This window comes from Anarrhichthys ocellatus, unplaced genomic scaffold (genome assembly GCF_004355925.1).
Source record: "Anarrhichthys ocellatus isolate YVR2014 unplaced genomic scaffold, GSC_Weel_1.0 scaffold16, whole genome shotgun sequence".
Lineage (NCBI taxonomy): Eukaryota > Metazoa > Chordata > Actinopteri > Perciformes > Anarhichadidae > Anarrhichthys > Anarrhichthys ocellatus.
In genome coordinates, this window is record NW_022280046.1 from 8,255,145 (window position 1) to 8,277,478 (window position 22,334).

General features: G+C 41.0%; 1 protein-coding gene across 1 annotated transcript in view; it reads right to left on the reverse strand.

Moving 5' to 3' along the window:
* LOC116388243 (cingulin) overlaps positions 1-22,334 on the reverse strand; it is a 55,711-nt gene that overhangs the window by 14,920 nt on the left and 18,457 nt on the right. Inside the window, exons 3-7 of the mRNA XM_031855924.1 lie at positions 17,320-17,433; positions 13,748-13,878; positions 4,757-4,874; positions 4,318-4,502; positions 4,143-4,218 (exon numbers count right to left, since the gene is read on the reverse strand). Coding sequence (XP_031711784.1) covers positions 4,143-4,218; positions 4,318-4,502; positions 4,757-4,874; positions 13,748-13,878; positions 17,320-17,433 — 624 coding nt within the window. The remainder of the gene's footprint in view (positions 1-4,142; positions 4,219-4,317; positions 4,503-4,756; positions 4,875-13,747; positions 13,879-17,319; positions 17,434-22,334) is intronic.

The following is a 22,334-nucleotide window of genomic DNA, read 5'->3' on the forward strand; positions in this document are numbered from 1 at the left end:
CACACACACACACACACACACACACACACACACACACACACACACACACACACACACACACACACACACAAAAGCAAGAGAGAGACAGAGGGAGTAAATAACAGCAAAATAAAAAAATGACCAATTAGCGGTGGGAGTCTTGTGTCGGACACGTATGGAATGTCCAGCTCCGTTTGCCCCTCAGCAATCTGCTTGGCAATATGTTCCTGTGTTGTTGTTGTTGACCCCCACCCCCCACCCCTCCTCCCCTCCCCATGACTGTAAATAACAGAGATTATTAACCAACCGGCGCTCCGTCCTCGCCTTAAGGCCAGCCCGTTTTTTTTACACCTTGCTCAGCCGACGATTATCCCTTCAACGGCAATATTTGTTACAGCTCAGACTGGAATCTGGTCAAGCCAATCCTGGATGTCTCTTTATTTCCCGTGGGAATAACAAAAATGAGCTCAGATGTATGATCGCTGGCTAAGCCTGTCAAATATGCCTATTAGGGATATGTTAAATATGGAAAATTAAAAGCGGCTTAGTAAGGGAAGACCGAAAATTTGAAAATGCGTTTGAAAAGCTATACATGGTAATTTATGGATTGTTTGTCTTGTAGAACTGAGACGATTCATCGATTCGACAGGTCGACAGAAAATTGATAGGCAAATATTTTGATGATCAATTACCTATTTTAATCAATTATCTAAAAAAATGCCAAAACATGATTGGATGCCAGCGTCTAATGTGTGGATTCACTTCCTGTCTTATTTGGTCGTAGACGGTATTTTTTGGAGTTTTGGATCGTTTCAAAATCGTCTTGGGCTTGCGATGGGATTTATTTCTCTATTTTTATATATTGTGTTTATGCTCAGCGTACACATGTCACATTTCATAAATAAGGTTGTTTTGGAACTAATGAAATGTGTTGACGATCCAAACCAAGAACACGTCTCTTAAATCCAACGCGTACTAAAGTATAAAAGACTTTGTGACACAAATTCTGGTCCATCATAAATATCAACCAGAATAAAAACACATAAACAGTGTGTTGACCTTTTCATGCACGTGAGAACATAATCCAGCATCCGTCCGAAACTACATTGTCTTTTTAGACTCTATACAATGGAATCAAATTGCAATATTATGAAACAAAAAGCCTCATCACAGAAAACATTAACAAAACAGATTTTCCCCATGAGCATAAAGCTGCAGAGATGTCTTTGCACCCCAGATGTCCTCATCTGATGACTAATTGCACCTGTGTCCTGTGTCCTACCTTTATAGAACATGTTTTCTGCATTGTTGAGGTTCTGCAGAGATTCATGTTTTTTTCTTTAATTACGAAGAGTGTTTTTCTGTCTCTGAGTGCAGAGTAGCTCATCCAGCTGCTCCTCTGATGCATCCATAATCGGACAACGCCTGGTCTCACTGTAATTTACACATTTATAGTTCTCACTTCAGCTCTTAATAATAATGATAATAATCAGTAATATTCGTATTTATAATGCAGTTCTACAACAGCCCCTTTATACAGATTGCACATAACATGCCGTTATAATGCCCAAATAATGATGGAATAATAAAGAATATTAAAAACGGCGTGGTGTTCAACACGGCGTCTCTTTTACACAGACGTCTGCCTCCGTACATTTTAAAACACAACAGCGAGGCAGTGTAGAGGCAGTCCCGCCTTGTACTGGCGGAGTGAAGGGGGGGGCGGTATGTCGTGCCGCTGAGGCCTTAACCCACAACATGAGAGAGAACCCTGGACATGCAGGAGCTCACGTTCAGCAGACTGCACGGTGCCCGTGTGTGTGTGTGTGTGTGTGTGTGGGCTACATAAGTCCCCAAACCAGGATGGATCACTGATTTGGAGGTTTTTGATTGGATTCATTTAGATTTAATGTCTAATCAAAATGATGTGCGATTATACAAATCCTGGCTCATTTTCAGACAGATTAACTTCATAATCTGATAAAGAGGTTACCGAGCCTCTCTTCGGTGCAGAGCGGCTCGTCTAGATTAACGGGACGAAGCGTGAGACTGAAGGTGTCGAGGGTCTGAATCCTCCTCCCTATCCACAGAGAGCTGCTGCACGAAACAGAAACAACATGATGTCATTCGCCTCTTGCTTTATGGACTATAGTTTTTTTGGGGGGCAATCAGGGTTATACAATTCCACAAACCAAAGTCTCGAAATTCTGTCAGCTGTTAAATCCAGTTCTAAACCGAGTTGACCTATTTCCACTTAAATCCACTTTCCGAGTGACGTCAGCTGTCAGGACATTAAATCAATGACTAAGGTGACAGGTTTTGTCAAACCATGAATTTATTTGTTTGTTTCAGAAATACTTCCTCAGACCCAATTGGTTAAATACGGCAGCCTGGTCAGTAGATCTATGTACAGTACTTTTCCAGCATCAGCTGTACACGTGTCAATTTCCACTCTTTATGCATTGTCTTTTCAAAATAAACTTCCAAACACCTTGGTTAACATAGCTACGTTGGTTACCGAGCTACGTAGGCTACGTTACGTACGTATGTTGGGTAAACTACGTTGAGTACTTTGTTACGGAACTTTAAAAAAGTCAACGTTGACTTGTGGTTTCACATGGGACACATACAGCCGTCTTCTCCGAGCTCCTCCCAATGCCGACTTCATCCCTCTTTATACTACGTCACCTGACGTCCTCCTTTATTTCCTCGTCATAACTACGGCCATGTGAAGTGTCACAGTTTGACGCGTAGTGCCGCTGCTCGAGCTGTCGTATTTGGCGACTTGGGAGTGAGAACGGGCTGGAATTGGAAAATGGCGGTAAAGCGTTGATGTGTTGATGCTTAACTGTCCATTGTGATCCATCGAAGTTATTTGGACCCGATACTGAATGAACTGTGCTGTCAAATGTGAAGAAGCAAACTATAAAGTTCAACCTTCCAAAATATACTCAAAAAACTCTCAAATTATTGATTTTTTTTTGGTGCAGTTTCACTTTTAAATTCTGCTTTAAAGAAAAAATCCGGTGTTCTTCAATGAGAACCGGTGCGTACTGCAAAGGATGAGCCTGATTCATGTTGTATTTCTGTGCGGGAGACGCAGCAGCATGTTGGCAGCCGGCCTGTCTGCTGTTTGTGTATAAGCTTCACAAGTTAAACTGTGGTGACACTTTGACAGGTTTCCTGTTATAATAAGACTCCAAACCAGGTTTCTTCCCTCATCGTTCCCCGTCACAACTGTGTCAGTCTATTATGGGTTTTTTTGTTGTTGTTTTTTTTAGGGAAATGATCCTGTGTGTGTGTGTGTGTGTGTGTGTGTGTAGGTCTGCATCTGTGTGTGTGACAGACAGAGCCAGATGAGCAGGCAGATGTTTCCTCTGTCTCCAAACTGACTGTCTGAGAAAGACTGACAACAGCTGGACCAATGCCAGACACACACACACACACACACACACACAGGTACACAAAGACACAGTGTTACTGTTCTACCTCAACAAAACTGCATTCAAACGCTTCTTTACGCTTTTTATTTTTGCTTTGCTTTGTTTGTTTGTGAACAAAAATATTGTAGATTTGATTGAAGTCCGAACCACCGTGATACTTTCTTGCCTCTGAGAGCTGTAACATTTTGCCCTTTAAGTTATTTTACATACTAATGGATGGATGTGCCCTGCGATGAACTGGCGACCTGTCCAGGGTGTACCCTGCCTTCGCCCAATGTCAGCTGGGATCGGCTCCAGCGCCCCTCGACCCTGAACAGGATAAGCGGTTCAAGATGAGTTAGGATCTCAGTGAGGTGTTGACAGCCTTTGGGCACAACCCCTTGGAAGAGGCATTGGGCTTTGGCAAGGCTCCCAATTTGATTTGATTTGATTTGATTGTTCCTTGTATGATTGTCCAAAGTGCATCCTGATTGGTACAGGAAGTTTGAATTGAAAATGCCCAGATCTACTTTGTTTGGAGTGTTAGCTGAACCCCTAACCCTACACAACGGTAGCTACAGGGTTAGGTGTGTTGTTAGTTTGGTTTGTTAGGCCCAAAAAGCCCTCCAGCATACAAACAATGAGTACCGTTAGGCATTGTTTGTTAGAGCCCTTGACTGTGTCAAGAACGAGCAAGCAGAATAAAAGCCAACAGAGATGAGATGCTGAGTTGAACCATACCATGTTGTTTTCCTGCTCCGTCTCGTTCGTTCCCTGCATGCTGCGGTCACTCGCTCTGCTGGCGGACGTTTCCTCTCTGAAGCAAAAACATAAAGTTTAAATGTTATTTTTAGTCTGAATTACAAATTTAAATGTAACTATAATTTGTATTAAAACAGGATGTGGAGTTGGCTACCTGTGGGATTGCGCGAGTATTTTCAGCGTGGAACAGGTCAGCCTCCGCGTCTCTTCCCGGTACCTCTGCAGGTCTTGGGTCAGCAGGCTGCGAAGCGCGCTCAGTGCCTCCTCCTGGAACACCAACCTCTCTGATTGGAGCAGACACTCGGTGACGGAAGCCTGAAGCTCCCGACAAGCACACAGCTGGAAGTGGGGGAAGTTGTTCAGAAAGGTGCTGTATAAAGTTAAGGTTCCTTTAGCCACCTAATAGATATTTACTACTGATTATATTGAATGCATATCATCATATTGCAGTGTAACTCTTTAGCATTTGCAACATGCATAAGTAAATATATATATATATATATATATATATATATATATATATATATATATATAATATTTTTTTGAACCACTGTGGTCTGTGTGTAGAGCAGTTCCCTGCTGTGGTCACTTACAGTGGACGTCTGAAGGCTGGAGTTCCTCTTTAGCTCCCGTTCGGTCTGTTTCTTCTTCTCCTGAAGACTAAAGAGCTCAGTGGTCAGCAGCTGCCGGCGGCCTTCAATCTGCAAGAGTCTGACAACAAACACAAAAACATTTAGTTTACAAAATGCTATTTTCTTTCCAATTGGGACAGCTAAAATATATATATATATATATATCTCCTTATACAAATAGTTAGAATAAGACACGATTTCTGGGATTGTGGACTGGACTGTTTGTGGATTGACTGGTTGAGATTTGATTGGACAACATTGGGCCTTGATAATATTAGAGAGAGCTCTCTCACAGCACATAATAGAAACATAATGGTAAGGTTAGTGGTAATCTAAACAAGAGAATAGGCCCTCTTTATACTTTACTACTCAATACGGCCCTAAACATGCGTCACTACAGAATATTATTCATTTGGAAGAAAATAAATACAATCAAAATGGAGAGCTTCTGCACATATTAATATGACAAGAAGTCTCTCAAACTTTTCTTTGGCTCATAAAAACACACATTAATACGAAGACTCATGCAAAATGAAGCATGTGCTTGAAAACTTTCAAAATTCAAATTGTGTTTCTGTCGGTGCACACAATGGGAGTTTTTCAGGTGCTGCAGTATATATATATATATATATATATATATATTTTCCCTGAACACACAACATGAGTTCAGTGACAACAGGACAGGGCGGACCTGTCTGTTCTCTGTTGTTCTTACAGCAGCTGAGCGATTCGCCTGAGAACACACAGACGATGGATACAGCATCGCATTTTCATTGATGCGAAATGAAAATTAACTTTCAGAAGTTGTTTTGGGATGTAAAAAAAATAAAAAGAATAAAATGAAAGGTCTCGGGATTTGATCCGTCAACCCTCCGCTCTCTCTCCGAGCCCTCAAAGCAAACTGAAATATTCCCTTCCTTGAACAAACACTGCAGTGTTTTCATAGATACACACAGAGCTGAGCAGCTGATGCAGAGTTAATGATTAATGCTCAACGTTAACAGCAGACAAATATTTAAAAAACACACTCACCACACGCTACATACACAGCACCATGCACTGTTTCAGGATTACAGTCCACTGTTTACTCCTATCTCTCTACTGTAAAGGGATGTCACTTTAAATACATAGAGCAGAGTAGCAGCAGGCTAATCTCTATAAACTGCATTCATCTGTAGCAGAAGTTGAGGTTTCAGGTTGTACTCAGAGTAGTGTTGACTAATTACGCTGCTTTGAATGCTTTGAATGTCTCTGTGCTTCTGGGTCGTCAGAGAGTAGCGGTATAGATCGCAGCAGGACTAACAGTCAGAGTAGAAATAGTAATAATACAAGAAATGGCACTAGTCCTAGTGGCAGTATAATAGTAGTAGTATTAGTAGGAGTAGGGAATTAAAAGAAAATATCAAGTTGTGATTATTATGACTGATATTGCTATTTGATTATTGATATCCGAGGGAATGACAATTTTAATATAATTATTCCGATTTTTATTAAAAAAACATGTTCAAAAATGTTTTTGAACTATTGTTTCTTAAGTCTGTAGAATCTGGTGTTCAGGCCGGGACATCTAAGCAGCGTGGTGATATTTAATTGTAAACTATGTTCTGACACACAATTATTTAACAAATATTGCAATTTGAAAATTGCAGAACTGCAATTTTGAAAAGTATTTTGATTACTTTTGTAGCACTAACAGCTTTTTCATACAGCAGCAGTAGATGTAATGGTACCAATACTTGTACTACACTTGGGGTATTACTAATAATAGCGCTGATGCCAGTCCTCTAGGTAGAAGACATTAGTACCTGGAGTAAAAGCAGTACAAATATTAGCACCACTAGACAAAAATAGGGGCACTTGTAACTGTCGGATCAGCAGTAAATGTATAAAGTAACAACAGTGTGCTGTTGGTAATAAATATGGAAGTGCTAGTGGTAGCAGCAGTGCAATAGTAGCAGTACTAGTGTGTGTACAAGTAGTACTACTTGGTAGTAGTGATAGAAGCCTGCAGGTACTACTATTACTGTCTGTGCAGTATAGTAGTACCAATCGTTGCAACAGTATTACTTGTGTAGTCAGTGTAGCAGTGCAAAGTAGAAGGAGTACTAGCAGTAGAAGGAGTAGTAGAGTTGTATTAACTATAGCATTAGTTGCAGTAGTACTAGTGCTTGTACTATTGGTACTAGTTGCAGTAGAAGTGGTAATTCTACTGGTAAAATACATAAGAGCACTAGCAGCAACACTAAAAGTACTATTAATACTAGTAAGGCAGAACAGAGTAGTAGTAAGAGTAAGAGCAGCAGTATCTAAACCAGCAGTATAGTACTAGTTGTTGTATTATTAGTTTAGCAACCTAGTAGCAGAAGCACAATAATTGTGGTAGTAACAACAAGGGGCCAAATGAAAAGTATTTATTCATTTATATCTGGCTATATAATAAGTGTACAGCCAGAAATGAAGGCCCTCTGTACACAGCACTGCAGTGAGACATCAGAGTGTAGTTGACCGTGTGTCCACTGGGAGGCACTAACCCTCTGTAACAGAGAGGCAGAACAGCAGGCGATGAGACAAGTGTTTTGTTGGGGAGGAAGAAGAAGAAGAAGAAGAAGAAGAGGCTCCTCTGAGGGGGAAGCCTTTGATGAGCTGACTGAAGAAGCGACATCGACGTGTAGAGAAAGACAAACGAGTGGCAAACGACACAAACAACGGCGCAGCAACACAAAGGCCCTCCGGGAAATATATGAACGCTCTGTTAATGAGGTTTTCAAGGACTCCACTGTTTGCGTTATGAGAAGGACAGAAATGTGAAGAAAGACCTTAAAGGCCGAGATGAACTCTGTCTGTCCGCTGGTTTTAGGTAAGTTATCGGCTTTCTGTTGGAGGTTTATGGATAATCATAATTCAATTAAATAAAAGTGTTATTCAAACCCAAATAAATTCCACTGTAATATTAATATTTGTATACAGTATATGTATGTATATGTATGTTGATTTAAATGTGATAAACAATGTAATACAGCCTAAATGTAAAAAGGCTTCATTGCGGTGAAGTTACAGACTTTTCTGAGTTGATTTGAGTCTTAATAAGCAGACAGCGCCTCCATCTGTTTCTCCATCACGTTTATTAACGACTGGTGACGTTTCTGAAGTCGGAACTTTTGGGGCTGGTTATCTTTCACAACTTTGTTTTAGATTTTAGGAAATATCTCACTGAAGAAAACAGCAAACAGGCGTAAATATGTGATCGCACATTCCATGCTGGCGGTAAGAAGTATTAGAGTTCAATACTCAGTCCTGTTCAAGTGGATTTATGTGTTTCACTACAGATGAACACATCTCCCATTACAGGGAACCAACTCCAGTGTTCTGTGAGAACCAGGAATGTAAAAGCTCACACTATCTTAACTTCAGCTCAGAACTCTCTCTGCTGTGTGTCAGTTCAGTGTTCAGCAGGAGTCAGAGTCCTGAGAGGAATCTCGAGGAGATTTCAAGACTTTGAAGCTTTGTGCGAGTGAGCTATTTTGTCACCTGTCAATCAAAACTGATCTGAACCAATCAAATGGCTTCATTAAAACGCTGCGGGTGACGGGTAAAATCATCCATCGGTGTGAAAAGACAGTAATTACCAATGAATATCAATGTGTGTTAACAACACACACACACACACACACACACACGCACACACACAGCCAGCTGTCAGTGTATTCTGATTAGGTGCTAACATACAGAAACGCGTGAATAGGGCTCCATAATTGCTTGCATGTATGTGCCAAACACATTTCACTCTATAATTGCAGGTGGAAAAGTGTGTGGGCGTTATTTATGCGTTTTTTTTTTTTCTTTTACATTAACTTAATGTATCTCACCACTTGCAGCTCGTCACATATCAAATTCCCACTGTGTGGAAGTCACACGTGATGTATAAACTGATGTGCGTACACCTGTACAGCACAAAAAGAATCCATTTCAATGGATAAAATCCAGTCCGCACATCGTCTCTATCGTAGACAAAGGTGACGCTGTAGACGTGTATGTAAATGAACAAGCTTCATAGTGTTTGTGTTAACATTTTCTACATGCATATCTGCAATCATAAATAAACTTTTCTGTTTGCAAGTTCAAATTATAGACTGTAGCCTATATAAGAAGTGGACATAGTCATCATGATGTCACACATTGGTTTGTGGACTGCGGTTTCGAAGCCTCGAGTTCAGCATTTTGGCCGACGCCATCTTGGATTTCGGCCGTCGCTGTCTCGTGTTTTTTGCAACCAGCAGTACACGAAGGGCGGAGCTAAGTACAACCGAAAGCTGAGTAAGACTTTTTTATGTTTTTACCAATTGGACCAAAATGTTACAATTAACTTTCATGAACTGAAAACACAAACGGGTTGAAGTAAAAAAACACAAAAAAAACACTACAACTTCCAGACTGGACAACGCAGTGGTAGCAACCTGTCAATCACAAGGTAGCCCCGCCCTAAAGCATACCCTCCTTGGATTTGACTCTAAATGAACCATCATTTACTAAATGAACATCATGCTGTATTGAAGAATACTTGAAACTAGAGATTGAGACCATAAACTCATGTTTACAATGTTTACTGAGGTAATAAATCAAGAGAGAAGTAGAGTCATTTTCTCATAGACTTCTATACAACCAGAGGAGTCGCCCCCGGCTGGTGAGTCGAAGGAGTGCAAGTTTAAGGCACGTCAGCATTGGCTTCTCTTTTTTCAGGCTGCTGCCTGTTGGAACCAGGCGTTACAATCTCTTCTCCATTTTATTTATCATCATTACTTTGAACTAAATATCGTTTGGACTGTTGGTCGTACTGGCATTTTACAGACTCCAGGATTCATCAATCGACATGTTGAATTAAGGAAGATCAGTTGCAGCCTTATGAATCAAAATAATAAAAAGAGTGGAAATGAAGAAGAGGAGTGACGGAAAGATATTGAGTACAAACAGGAGTAGAATGGTCAGAAAGAGCAGAAAGACTTGAGGGGAAGACAATAAACAGCTGAGGGGAGCACGGAGAATGCAAAGATGAAGCAGAAGTGTTTTGACAGGGTGAACCGGAGGAAAGACAGATAGAAGGGGATGAAGACAAGATAAAACACGTTTAGTGTTGTTCTATTACACAACTATTGGAAAGAACGATGTGAGCAAATCATAGAGGAAAGAAAGTGAAAAAGAAACAATAAAAACAAGTACTGAGATGACCACATTATCCTTCAGAGATGAAGATGAAGATGAAGACGAGGAGAGAATTGGCAGAGTTCAGCTGGGTGTTTTCCAAACTGGCTGTTAGTCTTGGCAACATGAACTCTCCTTGCGTAACCACAGCAAAGACAGTTTCTGTTTATCTATGGGAAAATAGCAGTGAAAACAACACCGTCAGACCTCATCTGTTCCTCAGCCGCGTGCTGCGGGTTCTTACTGCCTTTGCTTTTAAACAGAGCAGGTGATTTACTTCAGTAAACCCAGTTAATATCAGCACAGTTTGCCAATGACGATCAAAATCGAAGTGTAAAGAATCCGGGTTTGTTTAGTTTAGTTATGTATTATTCTGCTACGGCTATCTTGCATCTGAGGGTCAGTTCAAACAGACCTCACTGTATCCATCTTCAGGTTTCAGGTCTTTGAGATGTCGGCCTCTACAATACAATGGAGCGCCACAGCCAGAGCGCCACAGCCAGAGCGCCACCTGGTTTTTTGTCTTCTGTTCATGTCAATCAAATAACTTTTTTAGAAATAAATGTGTTACAATACATAAACAAATTGTGACGCACATTTTCCACAATTTGCTTATAAACAAAACAATAGAGCAAGTAGTCTTTAGCCCTAGTCATGTTTCTTTCCAGAGCCACTGGCCTTGTTACTCTCGAAAACCCACAAAACGTTTCGTCTTTCTAGCCTACTGAAAGAAAGTAGTCCCCCTGAAAATTGTAGTAGAAGGAAATAGGCAGTATTGAGTGTCTTTAATAAGTAACATGCGGGTGTAAGGAAGTAGCAGAATAAAAAACAAGACGCGATTCGTCACATTCTGACAGATTTAACAACAGCTGATCCTTTATGATTCCTCTTCTACGTACATTTGTGCATGTAAAAACAAACAAACAGACAATTCCTCCTACATGTACGCTAAATTACTTTTATACATCGGTGTTTCCCAACTTTACAGGCTGGAAGGTCAAAGTTCAAAGGCACTTCAACAACACTGCATGCTGGGCCAACCTCCTGCTCTGAATGCTTCCAATAACTAAACACAAAGTCTACTCATTAAACAGATTCATGAGGAAGTTGAAATTCTTCTTTTTCACTAAAGTGGTTCAGGGTTGGCGACGCACATAATTATTGCCATTTTGTTTGATTTCTTGGGAAGCAATACCGTAATGGATTATAACTATCAAATAAAGAGGATAAAAAAAAGATTATAATGCACGTTTGCTGCTTTGTAAGGGTGGCAGTGCTTTACGTAATGCTCTTCGTCCTACACTGAGAAAAGTTTGGTCCGAAAGGCCGTTACCGTCTGCTTTAGCTCCAACGCAGAGCCGTGAGGGTTACAACTTTGTTGAGATTATGTTCTTACTTTTCACAATTCTGTGTTAGAAGACTTTAAGAAGGCATTGCTATCACCTTGACAAAGAAACTGAGCTAAAGCAGAGTTTTGAGGAACTGTTCCAGAAGTTCTCGGCGTGAAAGCTGCTTGATTTCGTCTCTCTCTCTTCTTTTCCCACACAAAGCCCGACCCTGTCTTGGCGCTGACATTACCTCACTTAAAGCCAAGGAAAACCCCCAGCAAAATGAAAGCAAGGTGACGTCTTCTTCCAGTAAGCCAAGTGGATGTTATGTTGGGCAGGGCAACACGATGGAGGCATATTATATGTATAATAAGGAACCAGTCAGCGCCTCTCATTAAGCCTTTGATCCAAGCTGTGAGAAGGGCAGACCACTTGGCGATGAGAACCAACGCTGCTGAGAAATAGAAGATGATTCCCTGGAAATTTGTCAGAATAATTTGCGCTTTTGTGTGTGTGTGTGCAGCTGGGTGTGTGGCACACCTTGAATCCCGAGATGTGTTTTAGCTTGTCTCGTCTTACAGAACCGAGAACCAGTAGAAGTGTTGCTGTGCCAGACTGCCTGTCATGGCAGGATTATAGAGAAGAGGAGCACACAGGGTGAGGCAGCAGCCACCTATACAACCATCTGAACGCTTACCGTTAACGAGTCACGCAGAGCGGAAACCAGGAATTTTCTATTTTTTATAAAAACAAGTTTCAGGGCTTCAGATCTGTCCAGACTTTTTGTGGTGCCAGTTTGCCTCTTGGCCACTGCTGAGGTGCACCGGACCCCCAAAGTACTTTACGTGTAGCTGTATATTATAGTATAGTATATATATATATATTTTTTACATCTACATCAATACTACAGTAGGAGTTACACATGACAGTTTGTCTGTCATTATGAGATTTATGACTTGTAACGAACATTGTGAACAGTTTAAATGAAGTTTCCAAATGCCCGCAGGGACGTTGACAGACAGAAGTGATAAGTAGTTACAGTCTGGCATTATTTCACATAAAAAGAATGCTGTACAACAGTTCCACTCAGAGAGGGTCACATGATCACTGGGATCAGATCTTCATGCAACTAAGCAAGGAAATAGAAGAATAAAATAAAAACTCATTCATTCTTGACTTTTGGGAAGAGTACATATTCACACATAGAGTAACAAATCAATCTAAGCTCAAAGGCTCACAAAGGGAGATTTTTCTGGAGCGTGCACACACACACACACACACACACACACACACACACACACACACACACAAAGGCAGGCACGCTGGATCCTGTTGTCCTCTCCGGCGGAGCAGAACCTGCTGCCGTTATGAGATACAGTGAAACTCCCACATCCGTGTTTCAGCTCTGTGACAAAACCCCAGAAACCAGCATGGAGGCTCCGACTCCTACATGCTCAAACACGACACGCTCCCGATTTATATGAAGACCAGAGTCCACTTTCAGAAAGAAGAAGTAAAGGATTTTGACAAAATACAACATTCATGTCATATTTGGGAATATTTAGAATATTGTTAAATGTAAAGAAGCAGGATTGAAGAAGAATGAAGGCGAAGGACATTTGTTCTTTTGTTATTTTCTGAATTTCTATCCGTGGTGTGTGTTTGTATCTATTTATATTACAGTCAGTACCCTGTATGAGCACTGTATGCCCTGCTTAAAGAATCAATATTTTAAGGACCCAAACATTTTTACTATCATATTTTATGAGGGAGTGCTTCCAAACTTTTGGAAAGAAAATAGTATCAAAAAAGACAATTGTGTTCATTTGTGAAGGGCAGCAGGGTCGAGATACAAGGAAGAAACTGTCCTTCACACACGACTCAGGTTCAACCCTCAGCAAGCACCTACCCTGCTGAATTGTCCTTGAGCACTGAACTAGAATTACCGCCACACGGTTCCATGCCTCTGCCAACCGGTGAAGTTGCAGTTCACATCCATGTCTGCCCAAAATATCGTCACTTCCTCATTTTATCCTGAATGTGATTGAAATTGTCACAATGAATCAGCTCATCCTTGAGTTTGTGCAAAATGTGAAAAGAAATTCCCTCAAGGTCTTCCTGAGATATGAGAATGGGACGGACGTGAGATCAGAGTGACTTCCACCTTTGACCTTTGACCACTGAAGTCTAATCAGTTCAGGCTCGTGCCAAATTGAAAGATCATCCCCTACAGATGAGATACCGCGTTCACGAGAATGGACCGTGTGTATGACTGCGTGTGTTTGCGGACAGACAACCCAAAAATATAACGTCCTCCTTTGCGGTGGCAACAGACCAATGCAAAGAAATAAAGGCTCCGTGTTCCCCCTCATATGTACAGCCTACAGCAGCCTCTCTGTACCAAACACGTCACATGTCACTGACTCACTGTGCGTGTATGCTGCTGAGCTCCTGCTCTGTCTGTCTCTGCAGCTGCTGGAGGTGAAAGGTCAGCTCCTCGCTCACAACGGCAAACCTCCACAGTCCTCCTGTACCTGTGTTCTCCTCGCACACCCAACCCTGAAGTAGAAGAAGAAGAACTTATAGAAAGCTTGGCAACGCGCCCTCTGGCAGCCATATTGGAAGTTGCAGTAATTAGGAAAAGCAAAACATTTCCTCAACAATTAATTCTCTTAGTCTTAAGACAGATTGCGAAATGACGGCCTTTCTTTACGCAGCAAGGTGCAGAGAAATGAATGCAGGCCTTCGTCTCAAGTATAATAGACTACTGCAATGCACGTTCACTGGTCTTCCTTCAATAATCCATTGAGAGGCTGTAACGTATCCAGAACTCTGCTGCTAGACTGCTAACGAGAATACAAAGATGAGGGACCACATCACTTCAGTCTTAGCTACGCTGCACTGGCCACCTCCAGCCTCCAGCATTGATTTTGAAAGTCATTTTGCTTGCTAAGCTCTAAAGGGCTTAGGACCGGCCCACATCACAGACTCCCTGTTCCCTCTATGGTCCTCCACGAGCCCTCAGATGCTCCACTGCTGGTGTTCTGGTTCCCCAAAACCGCTCAAAAACAGAAAACTGGAGACGCAGCTTTTTTTCAGTTATGCTTCAAAACTGTGAAGCACGAGACGTGAGAGAGGCGGCCTCTGTTGACACTTTCAAGCAGCACTTAAAAGCATATCTCTTTCGCCAAACCTTTCTGTTTTTAACAGCGCTTTATGTTACACAGAGTCCTACATGTTTCTTTGACCTTTTATTTTAACACTTATTTCATTTTAAATGTAAAATGTTTTCCGGCTCTTTTTCATCTGTTGAACTTCTTTAAATCACACTTCAAATGCATCATGCATGCTTTTTATATTATCTGTAAAAGGAAGTTTTTTAAATGTATTTATAAATGTCACTTAGATTAATAATAATAATAATATTATATATTTCATACATATGAAATATATATTATTATTATCAGTAATCCATGATTGTGTGTTTACATGATGTCTATTGTGACTTTATCTGCTGCTATCATGCTAAGATACATAAAACACATCAGCATGTCCTTTTAGAGAGAAAAAAGGGTCTTTTGACGATAAAAGCATGATTGTATTTTTTTCGGCTCTCCAGTCTAAATAACACATCATCACTCACGGAGCATTTGTCTGTCCTGTGTTCATTACGAGAATGTACCCACAGGACACCTCAGCTCTCAGTCGTCTGCCGTCTCCGCTTGTCAGACATAGCAACGTGTTGAGTAAAGCAAAAGAGAGTGATGAATCACCGGCTGAAGGAGGAGAGAGGGAGGGTAGACGGACAGACTGACAGTAGATCAACAGAGCGGACAAGGGGAAAAAAGCAAGAGAGACACCGGAGGACATGACGAGTGAGGACACAGTTGGAGTAGGTTATGTCTTATCAGGCTGCGAGTGTGAGATGCAGAAAGACAACAGACTGACTGAGTCATTCTGGCAGAACACAGTGGTCACCCTCCTCCTCCCCTTTGTCTGTCTCTCTGTCTTCTGTCTGTCTGTCTCTCTGTCTCTCTGTCTGTGTCCATGTGACTCAGTCTGAGAGACGAGCTGACTTCATGTTCACACAGCAGCCAAATCTGATGTAGTCCTCACTGTCCACATTGCAGCTTGTTGTTTTCAGGCTTTAAAATGATTCGCTTAGAGAATCACAGCGGCGAACGAGACAAAAACAACCCGGAGGTTTAAGGAGAACATTTTATGCGTTCCAGAGATCCATGCACGCTGTTTCCATGTCAGTGTTTTTTACAGTGAATGCAGAACGCAGAGATAAAGTATTTAGGACCACTTACATGCCATGGTGCATTGTGGTAATCGCAACATGAGAATGTACGGGGCAGGACATTTTGTAGTGTAAAAAAATGAACTCGCTGCTACGCTCTGGTGGTTAAACTGCGGCAAATCAATCGGTGGTTGAACGGTGCAGGTTGATATTGATGTACTTTGGCACGATCTCGCAAAACTTAGGTCGGTAAAAAGAACGAATGAATATAAAAAAATAGCTCTATGTACTCTCAGCACCATGGATACAACCACAACAACAGAGCGCACACACCCGACTGTGAGTTTCATAAAACTGTCATTTGAGATCGGCCACAATTATAAAGACAAGACAAATGAGACGATAATTAGCGAGCTAGTGCACCCTGTGGTAGGTTCACAGCGACGCTAAATGAAAAGGTTTGGAGAGATTTTGAGGGCTTCATAAACTATGGAACAGTGACACTGTCTTTGGCATTTCTGTACTTATTAATAATTATTAATATTACTAATTTGTGTCCTCTGGATCATTATTTGACTCAAACTCAGTGCTGAATCGGAAGGATTACAGATCTTTCTTCCAGTTTGACCATTTAGAGTCGGCGACAACATAGGTCTAATTTGAATTTTTGGGGGATTTTGAAAAGTTTTGCCTTTATTCCTAAGACCTCTGAAAAAATGACAAGCATTCAATAAAGTAGTGGAAGACTTTGGAGCCGTCTTTCTGAACATCGCCTCGAGAGAGAGATCAACAACGGGGGAAAGGGAAAGAGAGGGACACGGACTGCCACAGAGGAATAGAGAGAAGGATCGAGAGAAACGCACAAAGAGAGTGCCGATAAAAACAAATCCCTTTTAAAAACCGTAAGGAGGGAAAGCAGTTAAGGCAGTATTGAGCAATTATCCCTGTGCCCTCTAGCCAAGATTTGTGTTTTAAAAACATTCAAATGCGTTTCATCGTCAGCAAAGACAGAATGACACTTGATGGCTCTGCTACGCTGGTGATAATCATCGAACTCTTTTCACTGGAGGCGTCGTGTGTCAGACTCCAGTGAAGCTGCTCTGAAGCTGATTCTGTCCACCTTCAGTGACATTTGTAAGGATTGAACTCATTAAAGTGTAAAGTAAAGTGTTTCCATAAAATGTGTCCACCTGGAAAATGTTGCCGACATTATCCACTTGCATATTATTCTATTATATCTGGTCTCTGCAGTGTGATGCACCGCTTACATGTAGTTTATATCATCTCCAACACAGATGGACCTCTCTGTACATTATTCCAGCAGCGGTCAGATGTTTTTAAAGGACACTTTTAGATGGTCTTAGTGGTCTATAGATGTAGCATCTTTTAGCTGTTAATCATGTCTCAAACGACCCTTTATGTATGTGTTATACTGTGTATTAGTATCTGCTGTGTACTGTAAATGTAATGTCTGTATTGTCTTTTTTCTGTATTTCTGCTTTATACAATCATTTGTTATTTGCAACTCCCTTTGTACAAGTACTAATTCATCAATTCCTTTGCAGAGATACATATTTGAAATTATTTAAGCACAAAAATAATATTCATTATAATGATGATCATGATAATTATAATAATTAATTTCATTCTACGGAAATGATTTGCCATCTATTAACCTTTACTGGTTTGCAACACTAAAGCACAAAGTAATAAGGCTTCATAAAGGCTTCAGTTTGTGATGAGTTGTTATCTTTTACCTGTTGCTCCTCGGTGAAGTGAGATTGGAGGACGTGAACTTTGTCTTCTATCAGCTGCCGTAGTTTGTCTAGAGAAGCAGGACAGTCCTCTCTGTTTCTTTGGAACTCTGACGACTTTAAAGAGAGAGAGACAAGAATGAGTATTCCATCAACTCTCATCACAGTAACCCTTATACAGTCAATCTGCCTTATGTTTCACAACCGGCAGCTCTGGCAGCAACCAAACATCCCCAGTGTGTCGAGGCCATCTTCAACTCAAACTAAAGCAAAACTCAATTGTCAAAAGATCCTCCTGTGATTCTTCAACAAACTTCTTTTATTGGTTTGATTTGGAGAGAAACAGGAAAGAATGTCATCCAGACTATAATTATGCTGCAGTGAGCACATCAGCGGAGTAAAGTTAGTCAGTTCAGACAGAGGCAGACAGACAGAGCAATCTGATTGGACGTCGTTTTTTACACTGTGAAAAAGTTTATTTTTCCTGATGTAGTGTTTGTTGGGATTACGTGCCTCTATTGTTTTGCCAAATGCATGAATTGAATACATTTAATTAGTAAGACATTCGTATAAGAATGAGGGCTGCAACATTCTAAAAAAAAAAAAAAAAGTCACTTTTTTTTTCTCTTATAAAAAAATCTTTAAAATGTAAAAACATTGTGAAACAAAACAGCCGAGGCTGCGATATCCTGACTGTCTCTTCACAGTGACACCTAGCTTGAAATGAACTACTGCATCTAAAGTGAAGGGGACATAGTCAGCGTGACGTCACCCATTGGTTTATGGACTACGCTTCAGAAGCCTCGAGTTAAGCATTTTGGCCGTTGCCATCTTGTTTTTGTGCAACCAGAAGTGACACAAGAGGGTGGAGCTCTGTACAACCAAACGCTAACCAAGACATTTTTAGGAAATGTTACAATTACCTTTTATGAACTGAAAACACACTGTGAAAGGGTTAAAGTTCTTTGACGAAAACTCCCAGACCGGACAAAACCGCGGTTGAGACCAGTAAGCCCCGCCCTAAAGCATCCCCTGCTTTATGGTCTATTTGACTCTAAATGGACCATCATTTACTAAATGAACATCATGCTGTATTGAAGAAGACTTGAAACTAGAGATTGAGACCATAAACTCATGTTTACAATGTTTACTGAGGTCATAAATCAAGAGAGAAGTAGAGTCATTTTCTCATAGACTTCTATACAACCAGAGGAGTCGCCCCCTGATGGACACTAGAGAGAATGCAAATCTAAAGCACTTCTGCATTGGCTTCACTTTTTAAACTGTGAGGTTTCCCCTCAGTCCCAGCTAGCGGGGGTGCCGTTTGTCAGGTGACATGTTGTTCAGAGCGATTGTGTCTTGGAAGAGAATTCCATTTCCACCTGTCAGAAACACAACCCTCTGCCGGCTTTGACTGTGATGGATTACTTTGCTCTGTGGAAGTCATGCTTAAAAGCTGATGCAGAATGAGCGGCAGCAAAGCCAGGTAGAACCACAGAAGCTGATATCTCTAATGGCCGCCCTGACTTTGTCCCGAAAAAGAAAGTCAGAAAAGTAAAACCACATAACCGCATGTTTCCTCTTGTTTAAGCAAAGTGGAGAACACTTTCAATATTTTGAAGTTGGTTTCAGCAGTAACATGTCAAAGTGCTCTATAGTAGAACATCAGAAATGTTGAATATTCTTCTGAGGCGCTGGTAACCACATTACGAGTCTGCCAACTGAACAGACTCTGAGCTGGTAGGAGCTTCCCACCCACCACTGTTCGAGACCCACCACAGAGAGCCATTGTGAGACGGCGCTGAAGCGGCTCACCCGGGTGGCTCCCATGTATGGTTTTATCTTAAAAAAGGAGGAAATCAATCTTCATACATATTTATAAAAACTACAGATGGACAGCAGGCAATTAATTCCCTCACTCGCCGTATGAGTGGATCTATTCACAACATGAGTGGGCTGGGTTTTCATGACACAGTGAGCCTGTGTTGTCTGATTAAATGCAATCAAAACAAGTCCATTGTGTTTTAATCCCCCCGAGAAAGATTACATGCACTGACAGGAGTATGAGGGAGCAGAGAGTGGGAATCCTAGCTGTTAAAAGGACGATGGAGGTAAGACAAAGAGAAAAAAACCCAACCCAACAAAGTCCTTTCTTTAAAAAACAACAACTCATTATGAAGTAAAACAGTGGCTGATGAATGCCTTCTTTAAATTAAGTTTCTATGCTGCTAATTTGTTTCTCAGCAAAATGTAATTAAGGACACAAATCAGAAGTATTCAGACGTAACTTCAATGAGACAGGGCTGAACTGTCAGACATAACCTGACAATGTTCAAGGTTTAGAAAATAAAACATGCCCGTCTTCATACAATGCTGCTATCTGTATCACTTAGTGAGGAGCAAAGTGTTGGTTACCACTGTTACAAATAAAAAACTTCCTTTAAGTAAACGTGGCCCGAGGGAGGCCGCGTTGACTCGAGACAAGTCTGTAACAGCAGGACGGAGAGGAGTTTAGACAGCGGAGATTACAAGCAACACAAATGAGGAAACAAACCTTAATAAGAGAGCGTTGCATCATTCTATGGATGAAACCAAGTTTTTCTATGTTTTATTGGGAGCTGTAGATTTCTAAATACATCTGGCTGTGGCTGTGTGAAACATGTGTGCCACAGGTTAACTCTGAGTATTTAACGCTGTAAATAGACGAGGCTAATTGTTTTAACTTTCAAAATAACATCTCACTGTTTTGATGCTATTTAATAGCTTCTGAGCTGGAAAATGTTTCTAAAATACTCACTGCCGGACCTGGAGAGAGAGAGGTGTTCATGATGACTCAAGAGTCATCTCCTGACTGAGCTCAGACCACAGGAGGGTTCCTGTGTGTGTGTGTGTGGGGGGGGGGGGGGGGGGGGGCTGCACTACTGTGTACATGGAGATGACCCTGACTACAAACTCTCCACTGACCAGAATGGACAAGCAGAGAGAGAGAATGTGAGTTTGCTGGTTAATATCCGGCCAGAGTTTTTCAGGGTTTCTGTGCCTGATTGATCAGTTTACTCAACCTCTTATTTGTGTGTGTGTGAGTGCGTGTGTATGTGTGTGAGTGTGTGTGTGTGTGACAAAAAAAGACAAGCTATGAATGAAGGAACAAGTCCCAGACTTCTACAATAAGTAAAAGGTTGAAATAAATTAGTTGAAAAAAAGTTCCACTAAACTGGACCAAACTCATCCAAGTGAACACCAAACTAAAGAAAACAAGATGAACTAAATATGTGGACAAAGAATGCGTCTCCATTCCAGACTACAGTCATAACTTTCCACATTTAGGCCAAAAAACAAAAAAGCAGATCTTTGGCTATTTAAGGTCTCAATGCTGGATACGCAACTCAATATAAACAAACTAACAGTTTAGGAACTCAGACATCGAGTCCAGTCAAGTCGGCGCTAAGGAATAATAAACCTGAGGTTGCATTGTTGGATAACAGAGTTCAAGTCCTCACCACCCACCCACCCCCACCCAATGCACAGGAGTCCTAATTCCCACCCCAGGGAGTGTCTGGGTGGGGCCTGGTGACTGTGGCAAGTCGCCAAGTCAGACGCACCTTGATAAGCAGGCAGGTATGAGGAGGGCGGAGCATGTCTGCAGCTCTCTCTCCCCATTTGTTGACTTTGATCTTTTCAAGCCTTGTTTCTGCTGTCTCTTTATATCTCACAAACACACACACACACACACAAAAATAATTTTATGTACCAAAATGATAAGTCTGAAACGCTGCCAGATGGTGCAGTGGTCATGACACTCCAAAATACGAAAAAGGAGTTGGCCTAAACTAACAAAAATGTACTTTGTCCTGAGCGTGTCATGAAAATAAAAATAAAAAAGGTTCATCCTCTGCAGAGCAGGAATGACATCAGACAATTTCAAGACGCACATTACATTGTGATATTTCTTGTATAAAAATGTAGACTTAGTCAACATGTTGGAGCTACAATTAAGGTCAGGTCACCAAACGTGTTAGGGTTATTCCTCTGGGGAGCATGAATATTTACAGCTCATTTTATGACATTCACTCTGCTTTTAGCTTTGTTTAGGTATCCATCAAAAATGAAAATATGCCTCTTCAGCTGCTTAATTGTTCCATGTTCTACACCAGCTTGGTGCTAACCTTTTCATCTATTTGATAATAAGCAGGTCGTTTTCAGTCAGAGCCTGTTGAAGAAAAGCTACCTGCTTGTAAATGTGCTGACAAACCACAACAATGAATCTAAAAGAGGCTAAAATGTTCTGTAGAGCTGCAGATTTTGTGAGAATTATTTGTGGGTTTGTTATAATGATATTGTTATATTTGTATCGTGCTTTAAAAAGGTACTATACATGGTAAAAAACAGAAACAATAGAAGCAATAACAGAATAACAGGTCCTTTCACAAAGAAGCAGATCAACCAGATCTAGGTAGAGATAACTGCTGTCACACTTTTTAATGGAGTTAATGAACTGACAATGTACGCGGAGCCTGATACAAGTACAGCAGTTTTAGCAGCTATTTCCATATCAAATCGGGAAAATACTTATATACCTTATATACTTAAATACCAAACGGGTTAGGCGTGAAAGCAACAATTAATTGACCAACTGTTTGATATGGAAACATTGATCAGTGCAGCTTTAAGCTAAAGTACTACAGTTGTACACTTTCTGAGGGAATAGCCTTACAGTGAACTCCTTCAGTAATCGAACATCTACTTCAGTAAAAGTACAATTACACTGATGACAGAGTTACTTTTCCTGTCAGAGGAGCGTCCCATTCTTTTCAGATGAGACACTGTAGACTCTCCCTGTTTGAACAAATAACCATGTGTTGTCAGATGAGGTTGCTTCAGGAAGTTATGAATTACTGAATCACCTGTTGTCATGTACGCCTGTCGTCACACTGTTTATCCGTAGTGTGAAGATATTGTTGAATCATTTGTATCATTGTTTTTTGATGGTTATTAATCTCTACTATGTATATATATAT